This window comes from Zophobas morio, unplaced genomic scaffold (genome assembly GCF_036711695.1).
Source record: "Zophobas morio isolate AGI-343-1 ecotype UQ-CSIRO unplaced genomic scaffold, CSIRO_AGI_Zmor_V1 ptg000701l, whole genome shotgun sequence".
Classification (NCBI taxonomy): domain Eukaryota; kingdom Metazoa; phylum Arthropoda; class Insecta; order Coleoptera; family Tenebrionidae; genus Zophobas; species Zophobas morio.
The window spans coordinates 104,022-131,719 of record NW_026972804.1 but is presented as its reverse complement, the minus strand read 5'-3'; the positions used below and the strand labels follow the sequence as shown (position 1 = coordinate 131,719).

General features: G+C 28.8%; 2 protein-coding genes and 4 long non-coding RNA genes across 11 annotated transcripts; 3 read left to right on the top strand and 3 right to left on the bottom strand.

Moving 5' to 3' along the window:
- Positions 1-1,154: 1,154 nt before the first annotated feature.
- On the bottom strand, positions 1,155-5,417 carry LOC135121769 (uncharacterized). 3 transcript variants are annotated; one of them, XR_010279111.1, is made up of 5 exons: positions 4,858-5,417; positions 3,057-3,318; positions 1,643-1,758; positions 1,410-1,538; positions 1,155-1,327 (listed from the first exon to the last, which is right to left on the bottom strand). It is a non-coding gene; the product is annotated as an uncharacterized LOC135121769 (long non-coding RNA). The 3 variants fall into 3 exon arrangements; XR_010279109.1 differs by lacking the exon at positions 4,858-5,417 and having other exon boundaries at positions 3,057-3,439; XR_010279110.1 differs by lacking the exon at positions 4,858-5,417 and having other exon boundaries at positions 1,410-1,535; positions 3,057-3,439.
- Positions 5,418-6,587: 1,170 nt separating this feature from the next.
- Positions 6,588-11,960, top strand: LOC135121774 (leucine-rich repeat-containing protein 15-like). 4 transcript variants are annotated; one of them, XM_064046052.1, is made up of 20 exons: positions 6,588-6,707; positions 6,955-7,023; positions 7,294-7,359; positions 7,475-7,543; positions 7,661-7,747; positions 7,834-7,905; positions 8,185-8,283; positions 8,361-8,432; positions 8,546-8,617; positions 8,832-8,900; positions 9,259-9,330; positions 9,754-9,825; positions 10,076-10,147; positions 10,250-10,321; positions 10,573-10,644; positions 10,747-10,818; positions 11,070-11,141; positions 11,248-11,319; positions 11,515-11,595; positions 11,647-11,960. In XM_064046052.1, the coding sequence occupies exons 1-20, from the start codon at positions 6,607-6,609 to the stop codon at positions 11,924-11,926; spliced, it is 1,713 nt and encodes a 570-aa protein (XP_063902122.1). In that variant the 5' UTR covers positions 6,588-6,606; the 3' UTR covers positions 11,927-11,960. The 4 variants fall into 4 exon arrangements, with proteins under 4 accessions (XP_063902122.1, XP_063902123.1, XP_063902124.1 ...); XM_064046053.1 differs by lacking the exons at positions 9,754-9,825; positions 10,076-10,147; XM_064046054.1 differs by lacking the exons at positions 11,070-11,141; positions 11,248-11,319.
- Positions 11,961-14,580: 2,620 nt separating this feature from the next.
- LOC135121767 (uncharacterized) lies at positions 14,581-15,459 on the bottom strand. The gene is made up of 4 exons (XR_010279106.1): positions 15,367-15,459; positions 15,194-15,273; positions 14,939-15,018; positions 14,581-14,633 (listed from the first exon to the last, which is right to left on the bottom strand). It is a non-coding gene; the product is annotated as an uncharacterized LOC135121767 (long non-coding RNA).
- Positions 15,460-15,600: 141 nt separating this feature from the next.
- LOC135121768 (uncharacterized) lies at positions 15,601-16,158 on the bottom strand. The gene is made up of 3 exons (XR_010279108.1): positions 16,024-16,158; positions 15,767-15,873; positions 15,601-15,657 (listed from the first exon to the last, which is right to left on the bottom strand). It is a non-coding gene; the product is annotated as an uncharacterized LOC135121768 (long non-coding RNA).
- Positions 16,159-24,070: 7,912 nt separating this feature from the next.
- LOC135121776 (uncharacterized) lies at positions 24,071-24,448 on the top strand. Its single transcript, XR_010279114.1, has 3 exons — positions 24,071-24,141; positions 24,199-24,218; positions 24,386-24,448. It is a non-coding gene; the product is annotated as an uncharacterized LOC135121776 (long non-coding RNA).
- A 121-nt stretch (positions 24,449-24,569) lies between these two features.
- LOC135121785 (uncharacterized) lies at positions 24,570-26,234 on the top strand. The gene is made up of 10 exons (XM_064046065.1): positions 24,570-24,643; positions 24,813-24,938; positions 25,002-25,082; positions 25,135-25,287; positions 25,357-25,467; positions 25,536-25,607; positions 25,672-25,751; positions 25,814-25,922; positions 25,977-26,078; positions 26,140-26,234. The coding sequence occupies exons 1-10, from the start codon at positions 24,610-24,612 to the stop codon at positions 26,232-26,234; spliced, it is 963 nt and encodes a 320-aa protein (XP_063902135.1). The 5' UTR covers positions 24,570-24,609.
- Positions 26,235-27,698: the final 1,464 nt, after the last annotated feature.

Here is a 27,698-nt window from a genome sequence, read left to right as displayed (position 1 = left end):
CATTTTTCATCCAAGTAAATAAATAAACTTTGCGATGGGTTACGTCTAGAAGATATTTGAATTATGTGTTATTACAACTCAAAGGTTAAAAACGAGGGGTTGCCCTTTTAATGAAAAAATAACAGAGTGATATAGCTGTAACAGGAGTCACACCTAAAAAAACGTATATAGCTTTAAATTTAAGTAACTAAAGATTAACTACCTTCGTTTTATTAGTTACAACAATTGCTAAATATTGTACTCGTAGCAGTAAATATATAAAATCAACTATTTTGAGTGAAAAGTCTAAAATCTGACGACCTGACTGCGGTACAAAAAGGTGGTGAAAGTAGAGATAAGAGTTCTAAGTGTTTCAGATATTCTGAAAAATGATAAAACATTTGCTTACTAGTTTAATTTTATACATAGTATCTTTATTAGTTTAATCAGCAAAGTGTTACGAAATATTTAAAACGCGATAATGTATAACATTTACGGTTTGATACCGCTTTTATAAAGTTTAAGAAGGAATTGCGCTGCAATGAACTTTAGCAAATGACAAAATAAATTCATTCACGCCACACACGTATTTTTCGCCAATACTTTCAAGCATTTTAGTTCGCCCGATAACGGGCATCACTACTGTTACAAAAAATCTAGACAAAATACTTTAAAGACGGGTTTATGCAATTGTTGCATGCTCGAAATGAAGCCCAACGCGTACTCGTTAGTCGCACACGAGCACGTGCATGAAAAAAAATATTAAGTACGTCCCAGGAGATTTCAACTTTTAACCTACACTAACTAATAATCCTGGATATCCATTAAATTTTATACCAATCTATCTATATTATATTACTATATTTTCTTTAATACACCCATTTGTTAAAAATTTGTTAGTCTAGATTTACAATTCTTAAACTTTTGTAAATTTTTAACCCCTCTTTAAGGCTGATATATCAGGGCGTTGTTTACCATTACAACTTATGTCATATATATATATATTTAATAATTTGTCTAGCGACGCTACCAAACGCAATATGCAGGTCACTGGGAAATTACACCATGTGCAGAAAATAAGAACTCTGCGCTGCTCCACTCCAACTATTTTTTATATAGAATATTTTACTGGGCGTTCGCGAAATTACATACTTTCTTAACTCATATGTCAGCAATAAATAAGCAAAGGTTTAAAAAATATAAAGAAAGAACGAAAAAAGGCTAGTGACACTGCTAATAAAAGTGTAAACCCTGCTCCCTCCAAAAAAGCAGGAACGATATTGCTTACGGTCGCTGGTACAATCACTATAGGTATCTTCAATTCTGGATGGTTTTCTTGTTGAGCTTTCTAAATATTAATAATTTATATTAATGATTATAATTAATTATTATAAAATATGATAACGAATGCATTAATAATAATACATTACCCCAAATGGAAGTAAGCGCTTCAAGTTCACCAACGACCAGCAAAGACACAATTTTACGATTTTTAATTAACTTTAGCAATTTACTGAAAGTTTTTTGGCCTTCCGCGGTTGGTTCCTAATTGAGCCCTGCTTTGAATATGTATTTTTTGTAAATTTGCTGTTGATAAATATAATACTCTCAAGTTTTCTTTTAAAGATTTTTTATTATAAAAAGAAAACTAATGAAAACTTACCTAAAAGTCTCCAATTGTCAACACTCAAAGTCTAGCTTAAAACTTCCTCGCTTACAAAACCGCAAATCGTTAAAAGAAGTAAATATTATACTATAGTTTTTGAATGCCTTTAATATCTAGAATAAATACCTTTACTTATTTATTTGCTAGTTTTTTATATTTATTTTTATGTACCCTTTGGGCTCATATTTACTATCTTTTATTTACTTATTATTACAATTAGTAGCTACTTCTATCTTTTTATTTTTACTATAAAAATTTACTATAATCAGCTATTGTTTACTTTACTTACACGTTTATAATTTCAGATAATACAAACTTTTAATAGTTCCTTTTTTAACCTTCATTATTTTTAATAGCTATTTTATTTAAAAAAATATATCTCTATTACTATTTTACTTATATTTACTTTTTTTTACTTGTTCATTTATCTTAACTTTATAAAGTTCAGTATATTCTAATATTTATTATTAATTTATTTGTCATTAATAAATAATAATACATAGTAACATATTTATAATACTTATTAAGAATATAATTATTTTGCATACAACAGTTTATGTATATATATTCTTATAAAATTCACTGCTTATACTTATTTTTTCTCTTCGTTTAATATTATTATAAGTATAATTTACTTATTGAATTTTTTTTATAAACAAGCATATGCTTGTAAAATGAATACAATTGTTATCCTTATTTATATATTCCATTATCTCTTTCTTTGCCAGATATTTATTATTAGTATACCCAATACTTATAAAATAAATAATAATTATTTTTAGTATTATTTTATTAATTATTATTAAAGTTAGTATTACATCTTATTACTTATCCTTACATAATATTTTATTTAATTCTTCCTAATATAACGTTAAGGTATTAATTATACTGCTATTATTTTTTATTTTTCTTAAAAATTATAATTATATAATTTATTTCTATTAGTTATAGTTTTTTTGGTCGTCCTTCCTTATTCTTTATAAATTTTTCTTTTAAAATTACTCTTTTCTTCAATATATTATTTAATTTATAACTCTTTATTTATATATTTACTTTTAATTACTATTACAACTCTCAATACGTTGTAATATTCTTATTGTTCTTTCATTTGTTGTAATTATCGAAAGTCACGAAACATTTGATAAAAAAAATTTATTATTTATAATCACTTTTATAAGATATATATTACTTTTACATATATTAATTATTATTATAAATCTCAATACTTTCATTTTTATAGTTTATACTATTTTTACTATTCTCTGTTCACATTATTAAACCTTGAGAATTATTTAATATCGTTGTTATTCTTTAGCTTAATATTTTTATTTATTTACGTACTTTTCATTTTTTTCTTAACTTATAATAATTTAATATTTATTTAAAAACTACATTTCTTTAAATATTTAACCCATTTGAACTCCGTAAGAAGTATAGCCAAGATTGGATCCTAAGTGAACTGTCGCCCTTACAGCGCTTATGTTAAAAAAATAATATAACATACATAAATATATAATATTCAATTATATACTTTTTCATAACAATAATGATATAAATAAAATAAACGAAATTAGGTATATTATAAAAGATTTATGAAGCTTAATAATAATAATAACACAAAACCTGTTCATTCCAGCAACGGGAGCACCAATAATAGCATTGCACTTTTCCTTCTTTATTTAGTAGTTTTTTATTAAAAAATTAGTATATATAACATTCATATTAATAATAAAAGAACAGTAAACAAAAGCAATTATATTAGAATAATAATACAATTCATCTATTCATTTATTTATTTAATAATTAAATAAAAAAAACTTTTACATTATACTAATTCAGGTTTAATTTGTTAACAACAATTTATCTTTAGAATATTTTTTATACGACAAAAGTAAAGATTTCTAAAGGTAAGTACAAACACTTAAAATAAATGTATAGACTATGAAATAAAAGTTTTTTACTTTCAATGCTTATTCTATAAAACATATAAATTAAAAATTCTATTTTTTTTTTCTTTTTTACTTTGAATACACTTTATAAAATAATTACTATACTAATATAGTTATATATTCTTCTCTAAAGTTTGTTGGCCTTTTTTTAGGAGTGGAGCGGTTGACCGCTATTCGGTTAAGTTGAGTTGCAAAAAAGGGAAATCGATCTCCTATTCACAAAGCCAATAAAAGTTTCGCACAAATCGAGATGAGACAGTAAACATTCTAAAAAGGGGTTTTCTTATGAGCAGAATCCTATTCATATGCAAGCCGTACAATGGGATCATGCTACATAAAGGTCTTACTATAGACTTGACTTCCTTTGCATACAAGAATTTAAGGCAAATTTAAATTTTGTCTAAATTAATCTTCTGTTATTTACCTTACGTTGCCTGTGGTCATTAGGATATGCCTATAATATTTGTAAATTTACTGAAAAAAAAAGTTAAATCTTTCTAAGACCATCTATATAAGAAGTGCACGTTTTACAAGTTTATTACCGCAAAATATCATGATATCAACTACTAAAAATAGGGAGTACTAAATATAACCCCTTTAGCGGGCACCAGTGGTTCACCTTCATATTCATAAAAAACAAGACCTTCTAAACTCAAATATTATTAAATACGTTAAAGACTTAGTTATATTCCCTATTAGGAAAGCTAACTTTGAAACAAGACCCCTCACAAAATTTGTTATTTTTCTCTTTAATTAGATATTCATATTTGTATTGAAAACTCTGCCCGCTATAACTGTAAATTACTAAATTACTTTAAGGTATGCTTATCATTTTTTCGTTGTCTTTAGAGTATAATATAAATCTCTTCCAGCAGTTTATATTGTAAAAAGGTGTTATTATAACTGTAAAAGTGAACTAATAGTAGTGCATTCGAGGAGCCACAAGATTTAACAACTAATAGAAAACTTTTTATTTCTGTCCTGCTTTTAACTAATCCTCAAGGTAAAAAATCTCAAGGAGTTTATATTAAAAAAGATAGTATACTAGTTAAAACCAATATAGTAGTAAATTAAAGAAATCAAAAAACAAATCCTAAAACAGTAAACTTTTTATTCCCGTCTTGCTGCTACCCCTTTAGCAAGGCCTAAAAGGGTATAAAAATTTCCGACAATAAAAACACAAAAAATATAATAATTTTGGCTAGAAATTTAAATTATCAGTGAAGTGAAATGTTCATAGGCAAAAAAAAATTTTAAAGTTACCTTAAACTCTTGGCTTAGAGGAAGTGATTACTTAAGTGGTATATTAATATACATATTATTATATATGTATTGCAACATGAGAGGAAAGGCGAACTTTATAAAATCCATATAAAGCATAACCTTTTTCTTTGAGCACTCTTCCGCTGAAAGAAAAAAAATTGCTCTCTATTCTTTTTCTGTGTAATTATAATACTAAAATTTTAAAACCCAGGCTCCGTATTGCGGAGCCCTAGTAGGTTGCATAGTCTAATTCCCATTTTATTTACATCTTGGTAAGCAGTCTTTAATATATTTGACCGCATAATTTAAAATTAAATTGTAAACTGTTTATACTAAATCTACACCTGTAAATAAAGAGCTATTAAAGATTAAGGGACCCGACATTATTGTTACTAATATGAAACTTCGATCATTTACTTTGGTATCAACCAGATTTATAAAAAATACGCCAAAAAAAAGATATAGCCAGTTACCATATTTGTAAACCAACCCTGGACTTGATAGGGGCCGTTTCGCAAAACTGCAAATATTCGGAGGTAGAAGGGAACATATAAAAAAACAATAACTTAAATAAAAAAAACTTATTATTAGCTAAAATATCTATAAATTTTTGAAGTTATATAAAAATCAGGTTAATGTGGCTAAATAAGTCCTCACGCGCTATGCTAAGTTATTTTTTCAGTTTGTGGTTAAAAAGTCCATACCAACCGAGGATTTTGTTTTTCACGCACTTAGCTAAGTTTTCTTTGAGGTTTTTTTTATTTTTATAATTGGTACATCTATAAACTATGATTTTTTACTCGCATTTTTAAGTTGCCCGATTATCTATTGTGCAGTATGCTATAATCTATGCGTACATATCCATAGATTTTTCCCACGCCAATAATGGAACACTTAGTTTAGGAGAAGGTAACTAGGGATTTATTTCTCTTTAGAAATGAGTTAACAATATTTATTATATTCTTCATTTGCCAATAAAACTTAATTGGTAAAAACAAATTTTTCTTGTTGCTATCTTCTAAAACAGATAGCTATTAGTCATTTAAAAAAAAATTATCATAAGTGAAACATAATATTCATTCATTTTTAGGTGTGGCATCCAGTATAAGCTAGAAGATTCTCGAACTAATAAATAGAGTGGAATAATCAAGAAATAATTTTAATGAAATAGAAAATCAGTTTTAATTAACTCACGATTTATATGCGAGTATACAAGGGTGGTCTAAAGTAAAGCTGGAGCGTACTAATAAAATGTAAAGTTTTAATACTTTTTATGTATTTCCATGCGCATAATAATAATAAAAAACTGAAAGGCTGCTTTAAGAAGTTAATGATTTTTCATACCGATGCTAACTTGCATAAGACTAATTAACCTACTTAAATTAACCTCAGTGACCTAAAAAATCAAAGCCACGCAGTGCCTCAACTTAAGTTTATTCTTAATTATTTTTTTATGGAATATTATAAGTCTTCGGCTTAAATACCTGTATTTTTATAAAACACTTGCTCACTTTTTTAAATTATAGCCCTAAATGTGGCAGAACGAAAGTTTACGATCTTAAAATTATGAAAAAACGCTTTGTTGCGTGATGTTACTTATACATCTTCAGTAGAGCCAGTGAACTTTAAAAAAAAAGTGGAGCAAATTGCGGTTTAGTTAATTTCCAGTTAGTAGCAGGTATAAATATATAGAGAGGTAGACCCCGACCCTTTTCTTTAGAGTGGCTTGCTTTAGACCTCTTGGCTGTGATGTGTTTTCTTTTCCTGGGGTTCTCCCTTTTCTTTTTGTTGGTGAAGGTTTCGTCTCCCCAGAGTTGCGTAAAAACTTGGAGAGAAAAAGAAAAAGAATTGTAAGGGTTTATTGAATATTATCATCATAATTAAACTGCTAAAGAAAAAGCAGCTTTCGTCGTTTAATTTATAACTTTTTAATAGACATAATGCTTTTGCTTCATTATAGTTATACGTTGATTAAAACTTAAAAATATTTAATACACTCATTGCGCTCTCTATATTAGAAATTTTTTTCGTAAATCAAAATTTTACATGTCTTTGACTACGTTAGTGTATAACTTTAATGCTCCCTTAAAAAAATAGAGTTATCCAGTCTTGCTCACTCCCTAAGTTTCCTTCAAGTAAAGAAATCGAGCTTAACTTAACTTTTATGTAAGTCCTTCCTTTTTATTCTAGCAATTTTTGCAGTTAAAGCGAGTAATAGTCTTCAACTTACCCCTTAAATGTTCTTGTAATTTTGTGTGTGTTATATACATCAAAGTTAACAAATGCAGAAGTAAGAAATCATTATAGTCATATTCTTTCGTGTGATTTATATACTCATATTTTTTCTTACGTTCGTTAGAGCACTTCTCTACAACATTTGATATTTCTATGTTTACAGCTTTAAAATTGCCAGATTATTTAATTTTGTTTTAATAGAAACTCACAGGGAAATAAGGTAAGTCCGCAAGAAGGCAATTTCTCGTATGAGAAAGTTACATCCTTGTAAGTTCTCCTTGTTTATTATAGTACCTGAAAAAGTAATATTCTGTTTAGTTGAATATTTCGTTGCATGCTGATTGTTTTTCCTCACTGGTTTTTAATTACCTATTAATTGTAGAGATTATTCTCATAATAAGATTTCTTCTCCTGACGATACATCGCAGGGATTTGTTAGTGTATCGCAGCTGTAAGTCTTGTTAAAGAAAAACATTACTTTTAGTTATTTTGAATGTATAAGCCTTTTTTCAAACCAATTAAACGAAACAAGTTAATGTTAAATTCCTGTTCTTTAAATAATTAACAGAATGTTACAAGACAACGAGTTAACTGTCATTGCAGATGGCCTCTTCGAAAAAGATGGTCTCTTCGAAGGAGGCAAACTTTTGTATCTGTAAGTTACTGGTTATATTTTAAAATATATCTTTTATATGTAACGTAAACTTTCCTAATGGATAAACTTGATCATTATATAAATAGAAATCTATCCCGAAATAAGATAAGTTCGATTGAGGATTCTGCATTTTCAGGCTTATCAAATCTAGTTTCACTGTAAGTTAAATAATTTATGAGGTTATATGCGGGTGGTAAAAGGCAATGAAATCTTAAATTATGATTGCAGCCTAATTCTAGTTATTTTACTTACGTAGCTAAAAAATTTAACTATAGAAGTAAGTTTTATAGTTAAAAAAGGGATTAACTTAAGCTCCTTTGAGTATTACTTGTATCACTACAATATAATAAAAGTTTTTTAAGTTTTTTGATCAACAGGCTTTTATTCACTTTTTTAAAGCTTAATTGTTTAATTTAATTACAATATTTATTCAATAGGAGCTTAGACAGCAACAAACTTACTAAAATCGAGTTGGTTAGTCCATCAATACCTAACGAGGAGCTGTATGGCGGAAAACTTGCCAAACTTACCTATTTGTAGGCAATTTTTTTTCCAAATATTATTAAAATATTAATATAATAACCGGATTCATATTCTAAGTTCTTTAATATAGGAACCTTGCTCACAACAGTATAAGAAGTGTTGATAACGAGGTATTTGCTGGTTTAACCAGTTTATTAACATTGTAAGTCAAATATAATATTTACCTTTATAAGTCTTTTTAATTGATGGTAGAAATTAGTTGAATAACTGTTACTATATAAAACTGGTTAACTTTTTTTCGCTTTTTATTTGAAGGGAGTTACAGGGGAACCAGCTTACTACAGTGGACCGTCAGTACTTTGTTGGGCTTGAGATGCTTTCGTACCTGTAAGTTAAAAATTTTTTTAACAAAACTAACGCTGTACTTTCCACTACCAATATTAGCTTAGTATTACTTCAGTTATAGCTTGTAATGGTCCACAGTTTATTTATAAAAAATTAATTTTTTTTTACAAACTAAATGATGAACTACGCGCACGTCGTCGCCTGGTGTCAAAAAGTTATTCGTTGTTTATTATATTCACGGGTTAATACTGAATAGGAATCTCAACGGTAATGATATTCGCTCAATTAGAGGAGCGTTTGATATTATGGCCGAGTTAAAAAAATTGTAAGTTTTTTGTCCGTAAATTCCTTGGTTGGCTTAGATTTTTTAGGTCGCCTTTTTAAATATTAATTAAATTAACAAGTACTTTTCTTTGCTTATAGTCATTTAAAATTGGTTTGTCTCGTATAACTCTTACTCTTGTGTTACAAATTTTTTTTTATTAATTAAAGAATTGTAAAGGCGCGATTTATTAAAATATTAGTAAAGTATTAATACTTTTGGTGCTGCGTCCGTTTGGATGGGTAAGCAACGCTATGTTTATAAAGCTCGTAGCGTTAGTGGTTATGCACACCAGAAGAACTCTGAGTATTGAAAGTTGAGATATATGCCTAACCATCTATTATAATTTTATTTTTAAAAGGGATTTGAGTAAAAATCTTCTCTCCGTGTTGGATTTGAGTAGGCTTGGGCCACATAACAAGCTTGAATTTCTGTAAGTTGTGAAAATTTTTTCCTTGCCATTTTATGGTTATGTAAAAATTTTACAAGTAAAAATTTTTTTTTTAAATTGCAACGTCGCTACAACTGAAAGTCACTGCCGCACGCATCTCGTTTATATAAGGAACATGCGGCAGCGCTTGGGGCAATATTTGTCAATTATTTAAAGAAGCAAGTGTGACAAAAATTATAAAGAGACGTTATTTATCTTTTTCCGTGTCATATTCCTTGTATTAATAAACAACTAAGATTATAAACTGCCTATATACTATAATTTTTAATTACCCTTGAAAGTTACATTAAAGTGGTTGTCATTATGGCGTTTTTTTTTGAATAATGGAGACTTAAATAGCAATTACTTGTTTCTCTGCTATCTCTCCACACATTCATAGCTTTTTATGCTTTCTTTATCCTATAGACGTCTTGATCGTAATCGCTTGAGTGATATCCCACCCAACTTGTTTTCTGAACTAAAGGCCTTGACTTTCTTGTAAGTTGACCCGGAATACTTATCTGTTTTGGGCACTATACAAATTTTATAAGTAATTTTTGTTACGGATTAGGTGTAAAAATGGAATGGTACCCTGTGTATATTTTTATAAAGTTCTTAGGGCGGGTTATAGGGATATGAGTAGCATTTACTTGGACTATCAATGCGTCATATAAACTTATATGCTAAATTTCTTAATAACTTTTAGCGTTTGCATTACTATAATTATTTACAAAGCATTTTTATATAGAGATTTGAGTGAAAATTTTTTAGTCTCCCTCGAGAAGGATTTGTTTAAGGACCTTAAGAACCTTAAGCACTTGTAAGTTTGCATCCAGCCCTTATAACCATTGTGTGTACTTGGATACATTATGTTTTCACAGCTACCTTTTTTTTTTGAGCTTATGGTTTTTTTGGTCTATAGATGTCTTAATGGTAATCATATTCATGATATCCCACCCAACTTGTTTTCTGGACTAAAAGCCTTGACTTTCTTGTAAGTTGACCTGGAATACTTATCTGTTTTGGGCACTATACAAATTTTATAAGTAATTTTTGTTACGGATTAGGTGTAAAAATGGAATGGTACCCTGTGTATATTTTTATAAAGTTCTTAGGGCGGGTTATAGGGATATGAGTAGCATTTACTTGGACTATCAATGCGTCATATAAACTTATATGCTAAATTTCTTAATAACTTTTAGCGTTTGCATTACCATAATTATTTACAAAGCAATTTTTATATAGAGATTTGAGTAAAAATCTTTTAGTCTCCCTCGAGAAGGATTTGTTTAAGGACCTTAAGAACCTTAAGCACTTGTAAGTTTGCATCCAGCCCTTATAACCATTGTGTGTACTTGGATACATTATGTTTTCACAGCTACCTTTTTTTTTTGAGCTTATGGTTTTTTTGGTCTATAGATGTCTTAATGGTAATCATATTCATGATATCCCACCCAACTTGTTTTCTGGACTAAAAGCCTTGACTTTCTTGTAAGTTGACCTGGAATACTTATCTGTTTTGGGCACTATACAAATTTTATAAGTAATTTTTGTTACGGATTAGGTGTAAAAATGGAATGGTACCCTGTGTATATTTTTATAAAGTTCTTAGGGCGGGTTATAGGGATATGAGTAGCATTTACTTGGACTATCAATGCGTCATATAAACTTATATGCTAAATTTCTTAATAACTTTTAGCGTTTGCATTACCATAATTATTTACAAAGCAATTTTTATATAGAGATTTGAGTAAAAATCTTTTAGTCTCCCTCGAGAAGGATTTGTTTAAGGACCTTAAGAACCTTAAGCACTTGTAAGTTTGCATCCAGCCCTTATAACCATTGTGTGTACTTGGATACATTATGTTTTCACAGCTACCTTTTTTTTTTTTTTGAGCTTATGCTTTCCTTATTCTGTAGACGCCTTGATTATAATAGTATCTATTATATTCCATCCGATTTGTTTTCTGAACTAAAAGACTTGACTTTCTTGTAAGTTGATGCCTACCTGTCTGTTCGCTATATATTTTAAAAAGTAAATTTAGTTTAAAGTTAGACGTATGCTATGTTAATTATATTTTTTTTCATAAAGTCTAGTAAAGTAAAGTTTCGCTATTCTACGCTTTTTTTGTACCGTTCTTCATTTGTAGTTACATTTAATTTTTATTGCATTAATGTCCTGCTTAGAAAAATTAATAATGGAGTGGGTGATAACGCTATAACTGACATCGGACCCAAGGCTTTTCCTGCTATAAGTCCAAACTTCATGTAATAATTTTTATATAACAAATAATATTAGACTACAACTGTCCTTTATAGAAAATTACAACTTGGGAAATCCTTCAGTTGTAAAGCACGTTCGGATTATAGAAATCTCTTAAAGTTCACTGATGATTTCTGCACGCTTGAGACGGGGACTGTCCAGAGTTTTAAAACTTTTTTAAAAGACAATTCGCGAGAGAATGAAGGCCTAACGCCTGGTTTACGAGGCCAGTCGGGAGAGGGTGAAATATCAAATGCTGGCGTTGCGGTGCCTATTTGCGTACAAGTTGGTGTCCTCGCGCTCTGTCTTTTGATCTCTTTTTTGGGTCTGTACTAAAATTTTTCAATAAAATCCAAATAACTTTCCTTTCCTCTTTGATCCAAAAAAAATCGTTTTTAGGTATAATACAAGTATCTTGCCGTCGAATGTAAATAAATTTTCAACGTTCAATACTTTCAAATCATAAAGATAAAATCAAATACTTAAAAAAATAACTTTAACTTAAAATTAAACTTAAAATTTTTATAGTTTACGATTAGAATTAATTTATGACAACTTTATTTGCTTAAGATCTAGGGAAGCTTTGTTGATAGAAGGGGAGATGTCTCAAAAAAAATAGAGACAATAGTACTGAGCCTGGGCTTGGATAAGTCTTCTACTTTTAGTACAACTTAGTTTATCGTACAGAAATGAACACCACGCGTGTAAAAGTTTCGGGTACTGGAGTATTAAAAAAAAAGTTTTTAAGTCGGATCTCAAGTTTTTTAATGTCAGGGTACCATAGTCCTCGACTTGCAATTATTGGCTTTTGTGTAGTGGAGTGGTTTTTTCGAATACTAAATGGTATGAGGGAACAAGATTTGCAGAAATTGCGAATTTTTTGTAAGCTGGGAGGCGTTATATTTTCGGTGATTATGCCAACGCAGGGAGTAAGCTACTTGGTGGCCAGTCTTTAGTGAAACTGTTAGTATTGTTACTTTTTTGGGCATAAAAAATTCTAATTTGTGGAAAGGTAACCCTCTTAGAAAATAAATTAAATATTAATTAATTTTGAAAGACACAAATGCTACTAAAGAGGAATCTTTTAGCAACAAATTGCATATACCTTAAGGGTTCTTTTTATTAATTTTAACGAATTTAGTTTAAACCTCTTTTTTATTGGTAAACACTTGAGAATCACATTATGCTAGTTCCAGGGCACGAGTTTACGCTTGTCCTACAATTTTTATTTCTAATCCGAAGGTATATACACCCCTCTGTTACGGGACAATAAATAGACCTCTTTTTCTCAGTCATCAACGCTTTAGAGAATACAAAAAGAAGCTCTAAGTATAACCGGCGTGGAACGAACAACTCATTTACGGAGCCTAAATGGGTAACGTGCCTGTGATCGGTTAATATATTATATTTGTCTATACTTTTTAGCACAAACTCTACTTTTGAATTCTTCGTAGCATAAAATGTTCGGGTAGCCCTCTAGCGGTACAAGTTTTTTGCTCACGCTACAATAACGATTTAGCCTTGATAGCAAGTTTATTCATATTAAAAAACTCGGCCTTTTAATATTTTTAGAGTTGAGTTTTTTTCTAAAAAGATAATTATAGCTAAACTTGATAGTATTTTAATTCTTATTAAGTACTTAACACGCCATTAGCTATGCGCAACGAATACAAAATTTGAAATTTCTGAAAGCTGAAAAATATTTATAGAAAACTTTATTTTTTTATTTTTTATATATCGGACTTTTCAATGAAAAGCCGCTGCTGAAGAATTTATCAGGAGCTTGTAACCTTGACTTTCAAAACAAGATTTGAATTGCGGTAAGTGACGAATTTCATGATAACGAGAAGATAATCCCTTATGATTATCTGTAAAAATATAATATAAAAAGAGAACTTTATTAAAGCAAGTGAACTTGTAGAAAAAGAAAGGCGTAAAAATATTATAAATTTAACGTAAAACCAAAATTTGAAATTTGAAAAGAAAACATTTTAATTAAGTAAAATTTAAACAAAAACAACGAAAGTGGAGTTATTAAGTACTAATTAATAATATAAAGAATATTTTTGATTGGAAACGGAAAAATGTAGATTAACTTAAATGTTAGAGCGGCAATAGAAAGATAATAAATATTTTTTAATATTAAAAATGTGTGCCAAAAAAGTAATTATGAATTAGTAATTGTTTTGTGAATTTGAACATTTTTGACAGAAATTTGCGGTAAATGGGTCCCAAAAACTAATTATTTGATAAAAAATTGTATTAAAGCAAACAACATTTTTTAGAGTAACCAATTTATATACAAACCAAAATAAATTAAGCGATTGTTAGCATTGAAAAAAATTGTAGTCAAAATAAAAGTGACCCAGAAAAGGTCAAAGGTTTTTAATATGCCAAATAAATAAAAATGCTGCCAATTTAGCTATGTTGAGTATTGAACCCATAGAATTTTTTTTTAACATCAAATAAGTAAGAATTGAGCCAAAATTATTTAAACGGATACATTTTATTATTTTTGAGAGTAAGAAAAAAAATGAGGGACAAGCACACTATTTCAACAGTGCAGTTTGCTTTGAAAAAATCTAATTCGCAAAAACTATTAAGTAATAGGCCAAATAACTGTGTACTCTATTAATAAAAAAAACCAATTATTAAAACGGTAAAATTTGTTTTTCAGAACCAAAAAACAAACCAAAATAACTTTTATTATACAAATAAAATATGAAGATTTAATGGGATTTGTTTTTTGCATACCAAAACAATAGTATATTGCAAGAACAGAGAAAAATATCCTTTATTATACCATTTAGTAAAGAGGAGCAAACTATTAATGTAGATCGGTATTTTTTAATTATAAAATCACAGCATTTGGCAAAGTCATATACTTATTATAGACAGCAACTAAGTAAAAAGGTTCAAATTACTAACAAGGTACAATAAGTTTTTCGAATAAAAAAAATAATAATTGCAAATACCACAAGATAAATGACCAAATAAATAAAGAGGACCGAATTATTGTCATGGAATTTGCTATTTGGAAAACCTAAAAATAGTAAAGACTATTAAGTATAGGTTAACTTATTTGTTAAATTCGTTTTTTAAAGAGCCAAAAATAAATTTGTAAAAGTTAATAACAAAGGGGCCAAATAACTATTAAATTCACCCAATTATTAACTTGCCTAATTTAGTTTCAAAGCCCCAAAAATAGTAATTTGCAAAGACATATTATTTATTTTTGGAACCCAATATAATAAAGAACAGATTTTTAATGTAGAGCAATTTGTTATTAAGCGACTTTGCTTTAAAAGATTACATAAATAAGTAACAAAATATAAAAAAGGGCTTAACTAAACACTGAACTCTATAATTTCTTCAGCAAGTTTTTCGTGGACCTAACATGACAAGGAAAATCAGCAACGCCCGGTTTACTATAAAAATTAATAATTAAATAACAAAATATACTTTAAAAATGATAAACATTAAAAATTTAATTTTATATAATAATTAATAAAAAATTAAAAAATAAAAGAAAAAAAATTTAATTTTATAGATTAAAATTTGTACGCATTGAAAGTTAAGAATTCAAATTAAAAGACAGAAAACCAATTTTTAAATTTTTTAACATGCACGGTCGCCTTGTAATATAGTCTTTAGCTTTTTCTTGACATCCTTCTAAATCGCCTCTGAAGAAAACAAGCAGTGTAAAATTTTTTTATAAACTAAATAAAGATTTAAAGAAATTAAGTTTAATAAATAATTTATAATTATTATACTACCGTAACACAAGTTAACAAATTGATTTTGAAGATCCATTACTGGCAAAGCAGTTGTTCTACGTAGCAAAGCTCTCATTCAACTTTGCCAAGAAAGTCTAACTAAATTTATAAAGTTTATATATATTCAACTTATAAGCTTTTAAAAAATAAAAATTTCTAGCACTATTGCAATTCCATTGCTACCTGAAAGCCACAAAAGTTTGGGTAAATAACTAAACCTCGTGGCTATGCTGGTACTAGGAAATCACATAATCGGATGGTCTTTTGTGCCGTTCGGATCTGAGTGGTGTTCTAGAATAGTTTTAGTTACTAGTACTATATATAAGCTGATTATCCCAAATAAGTATATTTTTTTAAAAAAATTAAACTTGTTAACATAAAAATTAGATAATTAATTAACAGATTTAATAAGTTTTCCAAAGCGTAACGTAAAAGTCGACATCTTTAATAAAAGGTAAGTTTGCTGTAGGATTCTTCGCAGCAGTTTTAAGCTTCATTTGGTCAAATCTATAAAAATAAAAACTTTTTACTAACTAGTATTTTACTTGATTTTAAATAAAAGGATTTACGTTAATAAAAGAGATAACATAAATATAAATAATAAGTAGAGTTTATCAAAAAGTTGTTAAATTAAAACAATTAAAAGTTAATATTTACTGCATCAAGCGGAGCGTGTGGATGCTCAAAGGCAATAATTAATAATCCGTCTTTGCATAAGTACAAGCCAGCTTTAAAGGCGCAACCAACCCTTACAGTAGTAGAAAACATACTTATCAAAAATATATTCTTAACAAAAAAGTTTTCCTTAAATTTTCCAATAACTGAACACTACCTTTTCCGGCATTTCACGTGCAATTCTTTTAAAACACTCTTCTGAGGAAAAATACAAGACTAAAAAATGCTAAGCAACGCATATGAAAAAATTGCTTAATTAATTAAACAATATATTGCTATCACTAAGTAAAAATTGAGTTTCTTATAAGAATAATACAGTCCTAATATTTACTAATATTTACACAGTAAATAGTTTTAATAAGTAAAAAGTGGGTTTTGTAAAAGAACGATGCATTGCTACTATTTACTTAAGAGAAAAACATTTTACAATAAAACAATGTGGTGCTAATATTTACTTTATAGAAAGAAATTATATATATATTAGCAAAAGCCTAGAGAAAAAGGAACGACATAAAGCTAAAGCGAGATAGTTACTAAAAAAAAATTTTTGAGCTAATATATAATTTTGCTATTTAAAAAGGGCCTAATTTAGTATTTGAAAACTTTATAAATAAAAATCTTTTAATTAGCTAAGGTCTTTTATTTAGTTTCCTTAACTATTTCGTCTTTGAAGTTTTTAACAGTTGACTATCTGCAGGGACAGCTTAACTTTTTTTTCTTATCAGTTATAATTGGTAACCCATTCTCTTAAGGTGTTTTATAATAAAAGTAAATCGTAAAGGTAAAGGAGGTTTTCTTATTTCAAAATAATTGTAAAAATGACGGACCAGCGATTTAATTTAATATAAAACTTTCTAACTAGAGCATTAAAATTTATTGCAAGGAGACAAGGGCGCAGAGCTAACATAGACCGCGCAATTAAGCAAAAACAAAGGGAAAAAAAGTAATTCAATGAACTAAAACTAAACTCTGCTATTAGTTGTTTTAATAAGGGCTTTTACTGCGTAGAGGTGGAATATCCCTTAGTTTTTCACAAGCAGTGGCCCAGACGCCTTTGTTATTACTAGAAAGATTAAATCTAAAGACTGTTCTTTTGGCGATACTAAATACACAAAGAAATCCTCTATTACTCTCTCAAATATATATATTATGCGCTCGTGGTGTCCCACCCAAAATCTACTGTATATTATTAGTAAAAATACTTCCCATTAGTAATAGTTTTTCACTGTTGACAAACTGTGAGGTTTCAATGAAACTAACTTTGAAGAGGAATAATAAAATTTTATACTCAAATGGAAAACCGAATTTTTAATTAGAAAATAATTAAAAAAAGTAGAAACACAACTTTTACTTTCACTCCTTCAGAGATGAAACAAACAAAACAATGTTACTTATGACTTTAAATATTTTTGTGAGAATACCCAGGGGTGGAGATTAAAATTATAGCCGTAGTGTTAAGCTTCGGTACGCCACTGCAAAGCGCGTACCGAAAATTTAATTGGAGGCTAATTATCTTAAAAGCGGTCGAATAAGCAAAAGATTTCATTTAGTTATCTCCATAAAGGCAGCAGACGTTAAAAAAAACTTAAGCACGCGACGTGGGTGTATTATAAATAAACCTGTCTCGTTGTACCAATTTCAAACTATCTTAAAAAATCAGGAGTCAACTTCATATAAAATCTCTTTATCTTCCATTCTCTAATTTATAACGAAAAAAAAAGAAGTCAAGTATCTACATAGCCAGAACTAAACAAGTTACTAAAATGTGGTTAACTCATTATATTAAGTAAATAAATTTATAAACTATGCTGACTGCTTAATAGCTTTTATCAGTAATATTAATGAAGTACGGGGGTCAATTAGCTCAAATATAAGGAGGTCTGCGGTATAAAAATATAGAATTTATAATAGAAAAAGTATTTTTACTGCTAAAAATAAACAACTTAACATAAAAGATAAACGTAGGATTAAAACACTAAAACTCCGTCTTGCTTTATCAGCATTTACTTTTAGAAAAAATAGACAAAATTTGCGTTGGATGCATATACTACTTTAGTTTACTTTTAAAGGATTGTGTAGAAAAATACAAAGTTAAGGTTACACATTAAATAATATCGGTGAGAAGTATAATTTGAACAGTAAGTATATTTATGTTCAGAGATTCAATTGTGCACAAGCAGATTAAAGATAACTCCTGCTAAAAAGTAAAACTTCATGGTGAATTATTACTTAGCCACACGCGGATCAGCTTTTAACTTTATTTTCATAAGTATTTGGCCATTGGCAAAAATACTTCTAAAAATTTTTAACCCTAAAGCAGAAAATTCTAGAAAAAGAAAGACAGGGTTATTCTAAGGACCTTAAATGCTATCCAAAGTTTTAACTGCTTCATTTTTTTAAAAAAAACAGAAAAGTATTGGGGTGTCAGTTAAAATCTTATCCTTTAAGTTGAATGTAGCATTTATAAGAATAGAATAATAAAAAGGATGAAGCAGATGTTTATAAACTATTTTACTACTACACTTAACAGGTAAAGATAACCAGTTTTGCAACTACGTGCTAGGTAGGAAAAATAAAGATTGTACGTGATCAAAAAAGTTTTCCAAGCACACTTTTACAAACAGAAAAAAAATTGTCATTCTCAGCTTCCAATCTTTCCGTAGCGGTCTCGTTATTGTGTTCTAGCTTAGTGCATTAGGCAGACATCGATAACATGTCTATATTATGTACTCTACGATTTAGATTACTGTTGGTGATCAGGGGAGAGCACAAACTTTCCCGTTATATAAAGCTCGGTTAGCTGTACGGCGAAAAACATAAGCCAAAAGGGGTTTCGGTAAAAAAGGGGTTTATAAATTTGACGAACAGGGTAAAACAAAAGATCTTTTGAATATGCCTAAAGAAACTTTATAAATCGCTTCTCTTTTATACCTTAATTAATTCTTGTTGTGGGTGCCCATTAGGGCGATAATATGGAACTGTACAATAGAAAAGGAAAGTAATAAAATTGTTTTCTTATTCATTATAGAACTTTACGAAGTAGCTTGGAAAAAAAAAGAGAAAGTTACTCTGACTGTGTAAGGTGAAAATGTAAAATAAGCTTTTAAAAAATAGAAAATCTAAAAAATACATATATTTATGTAGTAAAATTTGGGATTGGTAAATAAAAGTTAAGTACTTAATTTTGCATAAAAAATTACTTGAGGCCTTCTCAGTAAGATCACATTATATAAAATATAATTTTAATTAAATTAAATATTCACATAAATACCTCAAAAAGAAAGGATATAATAGTTATATCCTAGGTAGTTCCTTTTTTCTAAAAATAAAATCAAAAAAATTCCTGACTTTCCGCTTACGGTTCTATATGAATTATTATACCATTTATAGATGCAATATTAAGTAAAGCTTTAATAACGTGCCAGAAATTTACAATAGCTTTTTTGTGATGGAATGCGTGCTCTATTCTAAAGTCAAACTGTACGAGACGGCTGTCAAAGACTCTTCTACAAATTCTGAATTTTTATAGAAATAAACACTTCTAAAACATTTCCAATACAAGATTGTAGTCTTAAAGGATGGGGGCAAGCTTTTTGAATGACAAGGATTAATAAAAACTTGATAACCTGTCCTAGTTCCAGCGTCCAGGAATATGTGGGAATAATAAATATAATACTAAACAGAATAACTTTAGCATCGCAAGGGTTATAACAGCTAGACTTACTGCGTTTCGGAAGAAAAAGTGTATTTATCACTTTTAGCTCTCCTTCTTGGTCGCTAGTTCTATAGAATTTATGAGAGTTCGTTCTTTAAGGATTAGAATATATTAAGTAAAAGGAAAAGTTAACGCAGCCGTTCAATAGGAAGAAAAACCAAGGGTGGAGTTCAGGTATTCTGCAGGCAGGGTAGCCTTACTTAACGGGAAACGTATACAAGTTGGCCTTCATAGTAAAGGGCCCAAGAGTCTAAGGAATACTTTTTTCATCTTACGCCCTCATGTTCTATAAATGTGGTCAGAGGCTTTCAATTTTTTAAGCTCGCCCTTCTTATGATTTTTTTTTAAAAGATTAGAAAAATTTTTTACCTTACCATTTTCTCGAATGAAAGTATGTTTGTCACTTGGAGAGTTAGTAATTCCTTATAGGGTGAAGCAAACTCTTGTCCAAACTGCAAACCTCTTAAACGATATTCATTAACTCGGGTCATTGCCGGAGCTAACCCAAGCTTTCCTCATCACAACACCTAGTATCAGTATTCGCTTCAATAGAATAGAAATTATTTCTTTAGTTCTCCTTGTGTTATGAAGATAAAAGGGTTTAACTAAATATACTGCAGAAAAGAGCAATAATTTAACCTTTAAGAAATAGGAAACGGAATTTTTACGTTAATGCGGTGAAAAAAATGCAAATCTGCACGAGTGTCGAGAGAATGAGAACTCTTCTCGTATTAACATCCTACCCTTAACAGAAAAAAGCTGGAGTTGTTAAGTGAGCTTGGCTTTAAGTTATTAAATGAAACGGTACAAATTGATTATTAAAGATATTGCAATAGTCGTATTCACACAGAAAATAAAAGAAGTTAAAAATTTATTTATATACATCACATAGATTAATTAAATTATTTACATGGATAAAAATGTATTTCGACGTTAAGAAATATACTTTAACTATTTTCAGCGCAAAATATTGTTTTTCAATCCAATTCACATTTCTTGTTTAAAGTATTGTGTCTGTAACATCTAAAGTAGCTGACTTCTATTTCAACAAAACTAATGGGAAGGCAACCAAAGAATGGCAAAAAAATTTTACTTGTTTCTGCAATACTCCAAAGAATGCGTGTACATATACGTTATTTTACCACGTGCCCTTATTGCATGCTCATACTACTTGTCTAGCTATTTGGTTTATATTTGGCCCATATCCTGTATTTCTTCCCTGAAGGCTTAAACACTTTCCTCTACGAGGCAAGATATGATCGCATACCCCTTTTTCTTTGTTAAATAGTAATAATTATAAATTTTAATGTTGATATAATAGGTATTAATGCTAATTCTAATATTAATTAAAGTATAAGTGGCAGTGTTATCTATTAATTATTGTTTATTTTTTTAAACAGTAAATACTTATCAAGTGGAATTTTTTTTAAAGGAGGGTTTGCTTATGATCCTTTGAGTACTACTTTAAATATTATAATGAATATCGACTATAAAGTACTATTACCTTTAATAAAAAAAATAAATTAAATAAAATTAATACACTAACTAATGAGTGTTCATGCCCTAACTCTCTTGTATTCCGAATAAACTTCATAGCGTTAAGGAAAGGAATGTTTTTTTCAATTATGAGCTTTTATACGGAGTGGATGAATTTAAAGAGAATTTCTACTTTTCGCAGTTAAGCGAAGTACAGTTTAGTTCTTATTTAAAAGTACTTCTGCTCTAGTTTATTTATTAGATAAAGGAGGGTGACTTGCCATAAAATTATACAAAACTTCCGATATATTAAGGTCTAAATTTTATTAAATTTATATTTATCTTTTATGATAAAATCCTTTCAGGAGGAAGTAGTACATTTTAGTAAAAAATAAAAATTTTAAAGCTTCTAAGAATGATTAATTCTGGCCCTGCCGTTTATCTTACATTTTTTGTTCTGTCAAAGCTTTTGAGTGAGTTTATAAACCAATAAATTGTTAAACTTTAAACCTTTGAACCATTACTTTAACAGATGTTTCATTTGGAAGCCAAAAATCATTTATTAAATAGTCTTAATCTATTACTTTTCTCGGTTAACTTAGAAAATACTAAAAGCATAATTTTTAAGCTAACATTGCCGAAATATTTTTTAATAGTGTTAATCTCAACCTTTAGCTAAAAAATCATTAGAACTAGCAATCATATATTTCTGAACAATTATGTTTAATCTCATTTTTGATAAAGCTCAGCATATTAACAAAAACTCTGTTCAAGTGGCTATAAAAATATGTGTAAATTGAACATAAAATAAAAAATATATAAAGATACCCGCTTTCCATTGGAATTTTCAAGTTCTTCGTTTATGGAAAATCTCAATTTTTTTCTTAAACAAAACGCTTTTACCGTCTTAAAGGTAAGCAGCTATCTTTTTATTTACAAGTTTAAGAGTTACATAACACGAAGTACGGAGCAAAAGTTTTTAAATTAACAAAATGAACTTAAAAAGTTATCTCAGTTCTTACCGAACTTTAAAATTCCTAACTGCATAATCTTGAATTAGATTGATTACCAAAAACATTTTTAAGAAAATACCTAATCTATTTATTTTAAAAAATACTATTTATGGTATAATTTAGCTAAATATGGTTTTTTTAAAATCTACTTTTCTGTGGGGTTGATCTAGAAAATAAACTTACAAAATGCTATAAATAAATTTTTTATTTAAAGCTTTGATTCACTACTACTCATAATGGGTTAAAGTTAAAAATTTCAAGCTTTAAATTAAAAATTATAATCTGAAAGTCAGGAAAATTTTTATAGTACGATTATATTTTTAAACATAATTATTCATTAAGGAATGGTATTACCGTAAAAGAAGCACGATTGGCAGAAATCATAACTCTCTTAAGTTACTTTTTTATTTACCATACTTAAAAATAAAAAGTTATGTAAGATATAGTTTTCATCACTAATGCGTTATGTAAAAAAAAATTTACATAATAGTAATGGCAACATTTGCACTCTTAAGTAAAGCTTTTTTAATTAATAAAAATAAGACCAACTTTAATTAACACTTTATATAATGTACATAATCTATTCACTTAGTATCTAAAAAAATAACCAAAGTATTAAGATATTAGTACTTATACAGAGGGAAAAAAAGCATTAGTATTTTCTTCGTTAGCTCCTTGGTTACAACTAGAAAGTATTGGTTCTCAGTAAAACTCTTATAGTAATACTATTTATTAACCTTGTGAAATCAAACTATGTTCCTGGTAAGAATTTTTTAGGGTTAAATTAAGAATTATGAGAAAATACAAAACAGTTAACCCCCCAAGTAATTATAATATGCCCTTACAGGTCCATGCCCTGAAGAAGAAGAGTTTATTCTAAACAGACGAAAATTTGTTATTAAAATAAGTACAATGATTGTTGTCGAGTAAAATTTTGTCATAAAAGCACAGTTCTTTAATTTTAAGGTTATTTAATAACTTATAAACATTTTTTCAAAGAGACCCCACCCTGCCAAAGCAACGATGCTCTGGAGAAATCGGGTTCACAGACTACTAAAAAAGCAATAGCATGCGACGTTGATGCTTGCTATGATAAAAATAATAAATCGCGTACGGTAAAAATAGTAATTTCAGCTGATGAGACTACTAAATGCGAAGGTGTTTAAAAAAAAAAGAACTATTAAACTTTAAAGATATTGTTAAATCCAAGTAGTTTTATATGACTAAAATTTATTTTGGTTTTCTTATTTAAAAAAAAAGTTCTTTATTTTCAAGGTAACTTAATAACTGATACACATTCTTTTCTTACTAGAAGAGGCCCCACAGGACCAAGGCAACGATGCTCAGGAGAATTCGGTTCTACAGCCTATTAAAAAGACAAAAGCATGTAATGTCAACGCCCGCTACGATAAAAATCATGATACGCCTGGGTTAAAAAAAGATTTTTTACCAGCTGATGCGCGCGAAGGTCAAAATAAAACGAAAGGTCTCTTAAACGTTATAGATATTGTTAACCCAGTTCTTGACTTAAATTTAGTTTCCCTTTTTTTTGGCACCCATTTATGTAACTATAATATTTGTATAATATTGGGTACAAATTTTTTTTTATTAGCCAAACTTCACATATCTGATATATGCAAAAAGAGAGTTGCAATCAACTTTTTACTTTACTTTCTTCCTTAATAAATTAATAAGTATACCTAAATTTACGTAAGATTTACAGCACTCAATGAAGATAATATATCATATCTTCTTAAAGGTTTCGATACTAAAGTGATAAATTATTTTTAACTCCTAACGTTATTAAGTGTGTTTAGAGAAGTCAAATCTAAAACATATTCTATTTTTAGAAATCGTTAGGAAGTCTAGACCCAACGAGGAAGATGTAACCAAAAGGTTTGCAGTTATTATATTGTTTCTGTTAACTTCGGAACTTTTATTAATTTTTGACAGAGGCTTTATGCAGAGGGATGGTAATAAATAAATTTATTCTGCATTCTGTAAAGTTTTTTTATAACATGATATCGGTATTAAATTGAGTAAATTTTGTGTTAAGAAACTGAGAGACCTAATAATTTTAAATTAAAAAATTTTCTTGTTTTATTGTTTTTAAGTAAATTATTAACTGCTTCAACCTTAGAAGAGTTTGATTCAAATGACTTACCAGAAAACAAATTATGGCAGGTACTTAAAAGAATTAAAGAAAATAAAGTTGCTTCTATTTTCAGGTTTCTTGGACAAACACTTTAACTGCAAAATTGCTACATTATTATCTCATTAATTTCCAGATATAGTAATTCTTATATAGAGAATGCTCACTCGAATATATACCAATGGAAGGACCTACTAAATGCCATCTTAATCATGTTTAAGATGAGTAAACACAAACTCTGGGATGGTGCCTAATAGCGATTATTATTATTATTATTATTATTAATTATTATTATTATTATTATTATTATTATTATTATTATTATTATTATTATTATTATTATTATTATTATTATTATTATTATTATTATTATTACTATGATTATGATTATTCAATGAGTATTTATTGTACACAGGCGATGATAACATTGAATACGGCTTAGTTCACATCGCTGCTTTTCTTGCGCAAGCCATGGAAGAGGGGATTAAAGCAAATACTTGTGAGGAACTCAATGCTGGGCATCCACATGAAGTTCAAAAGAGTACTAAATCTTGTTATTATTTAGTGAGCAAAAAATTAAATTAATTTTGAATGAACTTTTTAGATAAAACTGTATATTCGGCCTCAGCTGCTTGTGGTCAGGGTAACGAATTATATGAAAATAGGGGATGTTCCGAAGAAGACGGTAAGTTTTTTTTGGATCCCAATGACCAGCTACGATGTTTATTTAATTTTAGAAGAGGCATACATGGCGTGCAATGTCAATCCTGATATGATACTAAGAGCAAAGGTTTTATCTAACTGGGATGATGCACCTCCCGGATTTTTCTGTGCGCCCCGCAAATATTTGCCACTTGCGCCGAGATGGGTTGTACATGGACTTACATGCAGTACTTTTTTTTTATATAAAGTTATAATAATTTATAAATTTAACTGAGCTCCGTAATTTTTTGTTTCAGATTCATCTTCGACTTCGATTGATAATATAACTGAGTATATCTCATACGTGAAAAAGGAGGGACGATGTAGAGACTACAAGCAAATTAATTCAGCAGGCTGGTCGTACGCCGGTGCAATTTTACTTTCGCAAGCATTACGACCTTATACCACGCATAATACTAAATAAAATTTATTTGAGATTGTAATGAAAGGCGCTGCCCTGGTCCCACAGGAAGGGTCCACGTTCAAGGATGTTGCTGGTGGGGAAGAGGTAATTCTTATCAGCGGTTCTTTTAAAAATGCTACAGTAATTTTTACAATAACTACTTTTAAAGGCGTTTTACTAACAAGCGGAGTTTGCACACTGGGAAAATTAAATACTTATTTAAGAGAAATTCCTGAGTTGACCCCGCCAGTAACTAATTTTCCATTGATCTATTTCATTTTTTTTTATAGTGACGCTGATTTTTTCTTAAGGAAAATTTATGTTTAAACCCCAGTGCGGTTTGCGATAACCGTTATCCGTATTTGAAGTGGATTTTGGGTCTCTTCGACTACGTTTCTAACGTTCAAGATTACGCAGGAGGTAAGTACCATCTGCTTTCCTACTTTAGGGAAAAAGTAAGAATGGTCGTTATAGGTGACTGGGAATACAAAACTGCGCTTAAAAATTGGGTTAATAATGGAAAAAGTAGAAATGACCCCAAGTTCATCGATATTGCTTCAAAAGTTTTCAAAAGCGGTACGTGCTTTTGCGAATTTATGAAAATTATTGGGTTATAGAACTTTGTTATCGTTTCAAGGATCCCCCGCGGGAATTGCTAATGAGGCCAGTCAACGTGTAAATAACTTTTTCGAAGTGCTCAAAATATTTGGCCAATATAAAGAGGGGGAATAAAAAAGAAATTTGAAAGACACAAAATAAAGCAACTTCTTTTTTAAATAATATTGAGAAATCTTAAAAATTTTATAATTTTTCGGTAGAGAAACAACTGTATTTTGTTGTGTAAAGCTATTACAGTTTTTCATAAGGCCAACTGATCACCAGCCATAATATATTTAATTATACAGTTCTACATAATTATTTTTATTGATAATAAACCTATATAAGTTGTTAGGATCTTTAATAAACTTTTATTTAAAAAATTAGTATAAAGGAAAACGGAAAATAATAGATTACCGTTTAATTATGTAAAATCATTTATTAAACTTTAGATTTAAGATATGGTAAATAGAAAAACGAAAATTAATGTTATAAAGTAAATATAAGAATGTACAGTTATTAATTAATGAACTTTTACAAAAAGTACTATATACAAAACAAAAAATATTAAATTTCAGAATAAGCATAAGAATATAACACTATTTAATAAATTTTTGCTTGAAGAAAAATGATAAATAACCATTACAAAAAACTTTTAAGCTTGTAAAACTTTTCAAAAAATTTTTTAAAAAATTAATACTTAAAAAAAACGAAATGTAATAATTAAAGGTTATATAAAGAATGTAAAACTATTTGATAAACTCATATATAAGAATAATATAAAGAAAAATGAAATATAATAAATTATTAAACATGAGAAAGTAAAACATTTTAAGAAACTTTTATATTATAGTAAATAAGCAAGTCAGATAAGATAAGATATAGAAGTTAAACCCCCTTAAAAATATTTTTAATTTGATTTATTAAAGGAATACGCTGAGGTATAAGGAGGAAGCCTCATTTCTCTATCATATATATCTTGTCTAACAAATTTATATAGAGTTATATATCCACCTTAAGTATACATTTAAATTTACGCTTACTATTGCAAATCCCTGTGAATTTGCCTTTTGTAGGAATAACATTAAAAATGTTAAATGCTATTTGGGCCAAATAGAGCGATCCTCTAGGATTGATGTCTATCAGAGACAAAATCCCGTTTTTTTAAGCGCTTCTCAGGCGAAAGAGTGCGACGGTCCTGACGACATTATACAAGATGCTAAAACAAATGCTATTGGTTGCTGAAAGAATCTCTACCGGCTGTTCAATCGTTCAGTCGGTTGACTAGGAGCATTTACGTTGGGTAAGTACAAGAGCAGTTACGGCAGACCATATAAAGCTGGTCGATGTTTACGTGAAACACAACCTTCAATTTTGATTAGCAGGGGCTTTTTGCTAACCAACAATCTCTTTAAGCGATTGAGTGAACAACCCTGGCCTTTTATTTTTAGTAAAGTCACTGGAACTGTTTTTATAAACCTCGCGAATGAGTTTGTTATGGCAAGAAGGCCTTCTATTAAAGCTGCACGCCATAATGACCAAATCTAACTGGCTTGAAATGTTCATACCGTGCTTAAGCGGCCAAGTTAAGCCTACTCG